We start from the raw sequence: 11,168 nt of genomic DNA on the forward strand, positions 1-11,168 counted from the left end.
AACGTATCCATACACTCAGAACACCCCCCTGGGTTCTCTGTGTCATCCAATACACCTGTCACTCTTCATTGTCAATGGAGCAGCAGACTTTAACCCTGATGACATCACACATTTGAATTTTAACACTCTGGTTTCTAGATTTGGGAGGGAGTCGTTCATGTGTCCTCATATTTTTGGACAATGGGATATAACATGTTTGAAATTTGAAAAAGTTCCACTTTAACATGGCCCTAAATCCCTCAATACCCCGAAATATTGTTTTTCTTAAACGGTCAATATGATATATTGTATAATTTTGTCTGTACATACATTTTTCATATTACTCCTAAAGTCTACGTCGTTGCGTTTTTTGTTCAATTCGTTTCAGATAATTACTGCAATGACTCACAGCCATCCATCCACACTGAATGTAAAGAAATCCCTGCTACAATAATGTGAAATAATAACGTGTCAGTGCTGTCAATTGCATTTATTTACATATATACAGTATTTGTTTCGTGTGTAATATATTTCCTGAATATGTTCTTTTTGTTCTTGCTATATTATAATATATCAGAATGTATATCGGAATCTGCTAAAAAGTTAGTTATTGTATTTCTTCTTTCAATCAATGGAAAGAGATGGAAAGTAGATTTACTCATGTACTGTGTAATCCAGTACTTGGAGGTACTGCAGCTGATATTGTATAGAATTAGAAGCCTGATCTAACTCTACCAGGCTCCCTGCCCTGACACTCTCCATCAAACTGAACGTCCTCCAAGCTGTTATACATTCCATGTTCATGCTCTGTTTGAACTGTCTGATCATGTTATCTAACTTTCCCACCTACAGTTGGGAAGGGGAGAATCGCTCTTTAGATTTCCTCTTCTGCGGAACGGTTCATGCTTTCTCCTCCCTTGCTGGTTTTGTATTTTGATGAGTTTTCTGTCATCATCATAGAGAGCTTGGATCGGGTCTGGAAGCGTTGATGTTGCAGGTCTGTAAAGACCACTGAGACATTGTGTCTTATACATTCATTTGACTTCCTCCACCACGCTTAGCTTCCCCATAAAATCGAAATAATAAATCTAAATCTATAACCTTATGATGTGCACATTGCATAAAAACTGCTTCAGTAATTACAACACCACGAGGAATGACAAGTGAGAAAAGACAGTGGGAAACATTTTAAGGGGTTTCTGTGGGGGAGTGACAGACGGATATGTGGAAGTCAGCCTGAAACAGGCAAAATGAGGAATGTAGCATTTAGCATTACAAGTATGACATAATGTGCGTAGAAGGTCAGATGCTCCAGCGGGGCAAAAACCCTCGTCTTCTGTTCCCTAATGAAACTAACCACACGTGGTTAGAACTTAAGCACACCACCAGGCACAACCACACAGATAAAGTCCTCAAATGTTTCCAGATCAATTGTGGACGAAACCAGCAGCTTAATTGTTTGTCATGACAACATTTCATGTTATGTTGCTAAATATAGTGCTGGGGTGATCCGTGTGTTTGCGGGCGTGTTTTTACGCGTCTGGTGGGGCCATAAATCTGCTGATGCAATCATCAACCTGTTGGTAAAGGAAACCCAGAGTAGTGGAAGGACTCTCCGCTTTTCCACCTGTCATAAGAGGAAGTGAGCCAATCCGCTCCGTAACAAGCTTGGTCAGAGCTCCTCCATGTCTGACAACAACACACATGTAATGTGTGCATGCAGCGCAACCACCCACGGCATTAAGGGCAGAGTAACTGACGTAGTTTGAAGAGCAAGATAATCACACAGGTCGGGCAGCAGAGGAGGTATCTGGGTCAAATAAAGCCGGACTTTTGGTCAGGAGGCCGATGTTTTGCCTGGAGTTCAGCATTTGGGTCGTCGCCATCTTGGTTTTTTGCAACCAGTGAAGGATCATATTAAGAGTGCGGCAGAGCGGCGTTGACCCGGCATATACATGGCATATACATGGCTCTATCGTGATAGCAACCTGTCAATCACAAGGTAGCCCCGCCCTATAGCATACCCTGCTTTATCGTCTATTTGGGACCATCATTATGCTGTATTGAAGAAGACTTGAAACTAGGCCATAAACTCATAAAGGAAAACCAATTGCTATAATTATAAATCAATAAACACACACACGCATGAACACACAGTGTTCATATCCATAGCTGGATATTCTGAGGTCATGATTACGTATGGGCCTTTTAGACAAAGATAAAAACCACCATCGTGATTTGCTGGACTTTTTCCACAGGGAAGTCACTGTCACTGTTTTCACTTCACGATTAGAAAAGTACAAGTACTCTCTCATACTCCCACTCTCTCTCGCTCTCTCGCTCTCTCCCTCTCTCTCACGCTCTCTCCCTCTCTCTCACGCTCTCTGTGTCTATCTGTCGCTCTCTGTCTCTCTGTCTCTCTGTCTCTGTTTATGTTTCTCTCTCTCTCTCTCTCTCTCTCTCTCTCTCTCTCTCTCTCTCTCTCTCTCTCTCTATTTCTCTCTTTCAAATCAAACCTCCCCTGGCATGGCTTTTGCTGCCCCCTACAGCAGAGAGTAAAATTATAAAACATTCAGGGTTTTTTTCCCCAACACTGCTCAGGTAAATATAGGAACTTGCAGTTATGTGATGACATTTTCGTTTTTACTGTGAGAATACTATTATGTCTCATTTCTCACGTGGTTAATGGAAACCTGTAGGCCTAAAAAAACTCAAAATTATTTTGATCTCCAATCAATCACTGCCCTCCCAAAGAAAGAAATATGGGACAGGGTCGTAAGTGAGTTTGGGTATATTGATTCTTAATTATCTTCCTCCCATAGCACATTATCCATTGTTGACAACATGTTGACCCTCACCCAAAGTTCATTTTAGCAATACTTCAGTCAGTAGATGGCAACACCATACACACACATTAAAACAGAACAGCACTGCGACAATACATTGTTGGATATGTGCCATGACGCTTATTTAAAGATATCAAGGAAGGAAATGAAAATGGTCCCTAAGATTTACCGACATGAGGAAATATAAACAGGATTACCAGGCTGCTGCCTAATCCTTGAGTGACGATTAAATAGTTTAGTTTTACTTTCGTTGTTGCGCAAGGTCGACTCGGGATTTTGTGAATAACCAATACAATGAAGGTGAAAGGTGAATGATGGAGAAATATCTTCCAGGTTGTTGGTCAACTATCGTCACTGCGACTGATGCGTTTGATTCTCTTCCTCTCATTTTAATTAGTGGAAATGATTGTGACACCCTTAATTACCTAATGGGCACAAAGAGAGAGGAAGAGAGAGAGAGAGAGAGAGAGAGAGAGAGAGAGAGAGACGGAGAGAGTGAGTCTGCCCGTTGCACAACCAGCCTGGGGTTTTCCGCTGTGGTGCATATCTTCAAGGTGACGGGTGCCCTGCAACGAGTCAGGGCGAGCCCTGCAGACTCTGTGATGTAATTTAAAATGCGTATAAAATACACTTTATTTTGACATCCACGCAGCACGTGGCGTGGGGAGCACCATACTGTGCCAACCTGTGGACCCACTTACTTCCAGTCTCTCCGCAGCTCTGCACATGAGCAGTTCTGATGCCGTCTGATGCAGTTCTGATGCCAACAAGTTCTTTACTCCGAGCTTCTACCCGCAGCCAATCGTCATGTTGGATACATTTGGGGTGCAGCGCGCAGGTGTGGTCGTCTCCAGCGCGGACCTCCAGCTCAAACTGACGGACAACAAGGGCAGCCTGGCCGCAGCAGGGATGGGGATGGAGAACGGCACAGGGAATAAACTCATAGACATAACTGGTCCGGCTTTATCCAAAAGAAAACTTCTGGTCGGCTTAGACCTCCTCTGCCTCTGCCTGGGTAAATATCATGATTTCACTTGTAACCTACTTTGTTGAAGTGGACCAGAAGTGAAGTCAATATCACCGAATCACCAATACAATTCATCCCAACTAAACAATGTAACAAAAGTTAATAATCGTCTGGTGTGAGGTGCTGATACAACTCTGTGGTCATTAATGCGGTGTGGTGTGGAGGTTGTTGTTTGCATTGGATTGCAGCGAGGTGTTTCTGTTATTTTGTCCACTCATATATAAACTGATTATAGCAGGTCAACAGCACTGATTTAAAGTATTTGTACCCATTTAACACTTTTTTAAACTGAAACAAATAGCTGAATACTTTTATGTTAATTTATTTTAAGCAAAACTGCATTCTGTATTCTCCGGCTCCATCTTCTCAATTGCGAGGATTTGCTTCTCTATTGTGTCATGATACTAAATGTGAAAGTCTTATCTGCTCTGATCATCAAGGGCGTTTTCCACCATTTGCTTATATTTTCATCAACCAACAATTAAAGTAATCATTGGCTGCATATTTGTTCATATACAGTATAATTTTTAACTTTGAAACTACAGTTGAACTCCTTTAAAAATGGCATTCATTCCCAGAGTATCTCCGGTGAAGGTGAACCTCCACGCTGACTTCTGTTCCGCTTGGTGTCCGTCGTTCAGGCATGACGATCAGGCATGTGGGCCTTCACAGTATGAGCAGCAAATGAACACCAAGTTTATACGAGAGAACGAAGGCAAAGAAAGTTTTTCAAGTTCTGTCTCCATCTATCTCGACGTGGCTCTCTTTTTTTCCGCTCGTGCGCGCTCTCGAGCGCTCCGTGCCAGCTGCTTTGTGCATTGCCCAGGGAATTCTACAGTTTCCATGACAACCTCCAGTTCTCAGGGTAGAGCCGGACCAGGGGGAATTGTATTTGGTATAAATAAATACATGCACGATCCACTGTGTGTGTGTGTGTGTGTGTGTAATTGTTGCTCCCTCTCATAGCCCTTATGACGAGGAGGTTATATAATGTTGGCTAATTGGAAAAAGCTGGACGGAGAGGTGGATCAACAACATATTTGACAAGTTAAGTTAAGACTCTCTTTCTCTGTCCGTCTCTCTCTTTATACTGTATGTGTGCAGGCATGCAAGACAGAGACAGAGAAAGAGAGGGGGAGGGGGAGGGGGGGGACACTCAAGAGACAAACGGAGACAGTGTGAGGCTGGTTCTGGCTCTGATCTGCTGCAGCATTTGCTCTTTGTTTTGTAGAGAAGAGAACTGTCACAAACAACCCCCCTTTCTCTTCTCATCAACAGAAATGCACACACACACACACACACACACACACACACACACACACACACACACACAATTCAAAGCATTGTTTTCAGAAAAAAACGAGTCATGGTTCCCACCCTTATTTTCCTGTAAAACTATTCCTCTTTGGATCTCTCCCCAGTCTCCTCATCTCATATTCCCAGTTTTATTATGAGTTTCTGTTTCCTCCTTCTTAGAGCGTCATATGAACCGGTGCTCGGTATACATCAATGCTTTTGGCGTGCTGATACAAAAAGTATAAAAAAAAACTGTCATACAAAAAAAGTTGGCATACAAAAATGCATGTTTTTTGCTTTTGTTGGTTTTAGGCTGTATTTTATTTCTGCAAAGTCCTTTAATTGTTGCTTGTGTTGGAGTCAACACTGGGATTTTAAGGAGTTGTTATCAGCTATGTGGAGCTGTACTTTGTAGCACTGCTTTGAGCTAAAAGCTAACATTGCTGATAATGACAGTGTTAACGTGCTAATGTTAGCAGGTAATTATTATCTGTTGTCACATCTCAGTTTAGCGTGTTTGCATGTTAACATTTCCGAGTTCGCTTTCGATACAAAGTAAAGCTGAGGTTGAGGGGCTTGGCATAGTTTTAAAGTCAATTCAGTTTACTTATTGTTAAGAATTGAAAAGATTATCGTTTTGGTTTTGGTGTACAGAACCACAAACCTCAAGAATCAATTTCAAATGACACCCAGCTCGATAAGACAGGATTCCACATGACTAAGAGCTGGAAAGACATGCATGTTTAAGTTCTGTTTAACTTGCATTTCTTTTCCATAGTTTTGCTCCTCTTTTGCTCCTCCCATGCATCATCTGCACTTTCCCATCACAAAGAGGAATGTCTATACTCCCACTGGGGATCGTTGGGCTATCAAATAATCCCTCTCCTCCTCCTCCTCCTCCTCCTCCTCCTCCTGTGCAGCTTCCATCCCTTTCTTTGCATGTGAGCTGAAGGCAATGAGTCCATACAGGAGGGGCTTCATGTGCGGGGACCCCAGCATCACCTATCCCTATCGGCATCGAGAGGCCATACCGGATGAATTACTCATCACGGGGGGCATCATCACCGCCGGCCTCACTGTGAGTACTCATCACAATGATCACCCCTGTTGTGCCAGTCCGTCCGTTACTCATTTTACATGATGTGTGGATGAGGATGAGAACGTAACATGACAGTTCTGACTACGTGTCCACCTCCAGATCGCCCTCGGGGAGTGTTACCGAGTTCGTTTCAGAGGCGTCAGCTCCAAGGCCTTTGTGAGGAACCTGTATGTGTCCTGTCTGTACAAGGAGCTGGGCTGCTTCCTGTTTGGCTGCTGTGTCGGCCAATCGCTGACCAACATGGCCAAGCTGAGTGTCGGGCGGCTGCGACCGCACTTCCTGTCTGTGTGCGACGTCACCTATGCATCGCTGAACTGCACACCTGGAACATACGTCGCAACAGTGACCTGCCGCCAGCCCGACCACCGGTTGGAGGAGGAGGCCAGGTGTGTGTGTGTGTGTGTGTGTGTGTTAATGTACAAAGTTTTTTGTATTATGCTTCTGGTCTGTGTTCTTCTAAATCCTTCTCCATATTTGTAGGAAGTCCTTCTTCTCTGGTCACGCTTCCTTTGCGATGTACACAATGCTCTATTTAGCAGTGAGTATTATCTATCATCTATCACACACTTTCTCCCACACACACACACACACACACACACACACACACACACTGGCAAACAAAATTTACTGTCTCTCCAATTTCCAATTACCATCTCTCCATAAACTGCAGAGAGAATGAATGAAACAGGGAGCCGTCATCCGTCCAGTTAGCAGCAGAAAGTGAGGGAATGAAAGAGGAGAGGGAGAAAGAGAGGGAGTAAAAGGAGAAATGGGAAAAACAGAGACAGCTTTGTTCTGCTGTGGGAGGAGTGTGACCTCGCCTCACTGCCTCACTGCTCTCCTCTATTGTGTGTGTGTGTGTGTGTGTGTGTGTGTGTGTGCAGGCTCCTTCATTTATATGTGTTTATGGCAGCGTCCCTGAGCAAGTGCCTGATGTACATGTGCGCATACAGAATATGAATGTGTGTGCCATCTCGGGTGTGTGTGTGTGTGTGTGGGCAGTCTTGGCTTGCTTGTTAAAATGGTACAAAGGGAAGATGAAAAACAAGTCATATCCAATGCACCAACAAGACCGTGATCACCATAACTTTAGATCTTGGAAGCTCCATCAAATGCACTGAATTCGGTTCAGTATTCAGACCATCTGCAATAAATTTGACAGTATTTATCTCATAAAGAGAGAATTAATGCCAGATCACCAACTTAGACCCTCAGGGGTTGACTGTGTGTTTGTGACAGTTTAAATAAGTGCACATTTGTTTGGTAATGTTATATGCTCTCCTACAAACCTACTAAACCCAAATCACCAGGGCTTTAAAGTCTTGTCAGACAGTGTTTTTTGTGCAGTTGCTCCATTTAAAAAATTGTTGCTTGGCAACCACCGAATGAGCGGTATCATTTTCTTAACTCAGACCATGAACTGCACGCTGCCTGGTAATTAATATTCCAGTTTAAATTAATAAAGACAATTTACCGGTATCGCACTAATTTGCCTCCAGGCCTCCACAGCTCCGGGTATCCAGCAAAAGTCATTACAATGTAAAAAAAACTGCTTCAACTCGAGGCGAGGCGTTGAGGGCGCTCCTGCTAAATTGTGAGACGCTCAGCAATGCAAAAGCAGTGCACAAAACACTCTCGTTACCAACATTACTACCGTACTCTGACTTTCTTGGAGACGGGCCTTAACCTAAAATCAAGTTATTGGTCCTTATTTACAAACACATTCCACAGAGTGGTGAGCATGGCATAAGTCTGAAATGATAAATATAATCCTAACACGGGAATAAACATGTTGAGTTAACATTGGCACAAAACGCGTCGACTGACACATTTGAAGCAGGCAGGTGGACCCAAGTGCAGGACACACAAACTAAACAATAAACTACGTATTTTCCAACAAGGTAAACACAAAAGTAGAAACACTTTGAAACAAAGACAGGCAGAACACGAGGAGCACCAATACGGCTGCAACGCTGGAAGTGGCGTCAAACTAACTGTCAAAGAACTCAAAGAGCAGACAGATATGAATACAGAAGGAGATTATCACAAGACAAGGCACCGCTGGCGTGGGCAGGGAACAGCAATAAGGATCGGAAACACTGGTGACAAGACAGCGAGGACTGGCATCACAAAGTTGTCGAGGCTAGAAACTAAACAGGTGTGCGAGGGAAGACATGCTGGGCGGCGCTAGGAACACATATAACACAGAGCAAGCACAGGAAACTCAAAATATGATTAAAACAAACAAAAGCCGACCAGAACCCGACATAAGTCTCAGAATACAAACAGACATAATGTAAGAAGCCAAAACAACTGCAAACCCCAAAGAGTACACAGAACCATGATGTCAACAGCAATTTAAAATGGGAGTTGACAGTAGAAAACAGGTATAAAACAGGTTAATTGTGCTAAAATATGTACGTATGTACTTACAATGGGGATAATTAGGAACACTGTAAAGGCCAATCTCTAATATGAGTGTTTCAAATACATACCTCTTTAGTACCGGTAATATAGTATGAGACATTCAGATACTCTTCTAATTTAGGATTTCTGTTCTTTGTGATCTGTATTAAATTGTACTTAGGACAGAGTTTCCATAAATGCTAATGGCTCGCGTTAACTGCAGAATCTTGGTCATTATTTACAATGACAGATGTCACCCTTATTGTTCTGTGCACTGAATAACATCGTGTTCATTTCGGCCGCGTAGTTCTACCTTCAGGCGCGGTTGACCTGGCGTGGGGCTCGGCTGCTGAGGCCGGCTCTGCAGTTTTTCTTGGTTCTGCTGGCGGTCTACACGGGTCTGACCCGCATCTCCGACTACAGGCACCACCCGTCCGACGTGCTCACAGGCTACATACAGGGAGCCCTCACTGCTTACTGGGTGGTCAGTATAACCTCGCCTGCTTGAGTTTGTGCACGTCCACATGTCAACGTCTGTTGAAAGCTTAATGTTTGTCGCTGTGCGTTTGTGTGTTTCCCAGGCCTTCCACATCTCGTCCATGTTTAAAAGCTCGAGTTCAGATCTGTCTCCGACTGAGACCCTGGACAGCCCCTTGTCGCCGCACCACACTGTCTGCTAAACCTCACCTCCACCAACCCCTCCGTGTTCCAACATCCACCTGCTGCCCGTAGTTCACCTTGGACAGACGAGGAATTTGAAGAATGTCAGACCTTTCCTGTGAAGTGAAACCACATACCTCATATGGACAGAGTGTGAGAGAGAGAGAGAGAGGGAGAGAGAGAGAGAGAGAGAGAGAGAGAGAGAGAGAGAGGAGAGAGAGAGGGAGAGTTGAGCTATGTGGCTCCAAAAGACAAACCGTGTCAACTGGGAGAAAGGCCGAGGGAGGGTGCTGACAACAATGCTTGACTGTAGCTTCACATGTGATACTCGGGCGACCTGTGAGATGAGACAACAGCAACCACTGCCGCTCTATACGTTCCCTGTAAATATATATATATATATATATATACAGATTTTGTAATGATACTGTAAAAGCACTTTTTGATTTCCTTAGTACTTAGTATTACTTAGTAATACTAAGTATTATCAATTAACACTTTGTAATAATTTGCTCCGTAGGATGTAAAATATTTTATACAAACATGTGATATAAGTTGTACTGTAGCTGTTTATTTTTTATTTTTTTTACATAAACCCAGTGAATGTAATGGAGAAGAAAAGCACAAATAGCGGGAAAGCAACTCATTTTGCTAATGTGTTGCATCATTTAGATGTGGGAGGATGTGCGTGTCCCTCTGTTTGCATTCAGTGTGTTGTGTAGTTCAATAATGAGAGAATGACTCGGAGGATGTCTACACAATAGATGTAATCATGTTTGAAACAGTGCGGACGCTTTAACTCTCAGACAGGATGACGCCAGACTACTTACCACTCCAAGAGCACACAGATAATTCAATAAAAATGTGATTTTTTTAAATAATCATTGTCTCTTTAAAGCTACTAACAGGAACTTGTATTTTGTGGTGATAGTGGCGGTCCCTGTGGACAACGGTGGGAGTGTTTCCGAGCATCCGTTTAGAACATTTGACTGCAGCGGGGTCTGACAGTCTTCTCTGCTCAGTCCTGGCTCTGGTTCTCCCGTGCATCCCTTCCCTGCAGGGGGCCCAGCTGTACGGCCTGGGTCTCCAGATATACGGTGTCGGTGTCGGCTCTGTTGCTAGGCGCTTAGCTGGAGCTTCGGCTTGGCTTAGTCTGACACCCGGATGTAGACTGTGGGTATAAGACTGCTAATGATTTCATCTCCTCCCCTTCTATTATCGCTATCATGCGATGTCTATTTTGCTGTGGTACCGTCGCTGCATCCTGGGCTTAGCACCATCCGAGACAAGGGTGACGACGGTGAACGGTTTAAAGAAATACAGCATCATACTGGTGTAGAAGTACAGTCTCCACCATCCACCTGAGGAAAGTATGTATCTCTCTAGCTGCAAGATGCTCCACTATGTTGACAAGCTAGATGAATTTAGATTTTTGTTTGTGGGCTGTAAAGCCAAAACATTTGCCTTAAAGATGCTGAAGGGGACCACTGAGTTGGGTGATAATCAACTTTGGGTTCACACATATAGTTTTATAGCATTGGTGGAAGAAGTACTCAGATCAAGCAACACCAGCATTTAAAGATATTGTCCTGCATTCACAATTGTGCTTAAATAACAGTATTGTTTATCAAATTTATTTATTGAGGATCAAAAGTAAAAGCAGCCCAATGGCCCATGTCAGAGTCCCATTAATATCGACAATATTATTGGATTATTAGTACTGATGCATTACAAACATTTCAATTGTAGCCGGATGAGTCGGTGCCAAACTTTATTTACTGATGGGTTGTTTTAACAATGCTTCATATTAAAGTCGTCATATGTTTCGTATATCTTTATCTACATAGTAACTAGT

At 43.3% G+C, this 11,168-nt stretch overlaps 1 protein-coding gene across 1 annotated transcript; it reads left to right on the forward strand.

The window, feature by feature from the left end:
* Window positions 1-3,408: 3,408 nt before the first annotated feature.
* LOC306785163 (phospholipid phosphatase 3-like) lies at window positions 3,409-11,080 on the forward strand. Its single transcript, XM_079279399.1, has 6 exons — window positions 3,409-3,840; window positions 6,069-6,226; window positions 6,347-6,633; window positions 6,728-6,785; window positions 8,961-9,137; window positions 9,235-11,080. The coding sequence occupies exons 1-6, from the start codon at window positions 3,633-3,635 to the stop codon at window positions 9,331-9,333; spliced, it is 987 nt and encodes a 328-aa protein (XP_079135525.1). The 5' UTR covers window positions 3,409-3,632; the 3' UTR covers window positions 9,334-11,080.
* The last annotated feature ends 88 nt before the right edge of the window (window positions 11,081-11,168 follow it).

The sequence above is a fragment of the Melanostigma gelatinosum genome (genome assembly GCF_949748355.1).
Source record: "Melanostigma gelatinosum genome assembly, chromosome: 11".
NCBI lineage: Eukaryota > Metazoa > Chordata > Actinopteri > Perciformes > Zoarcidae > Melanostigma > Melanostigma gelatinosum.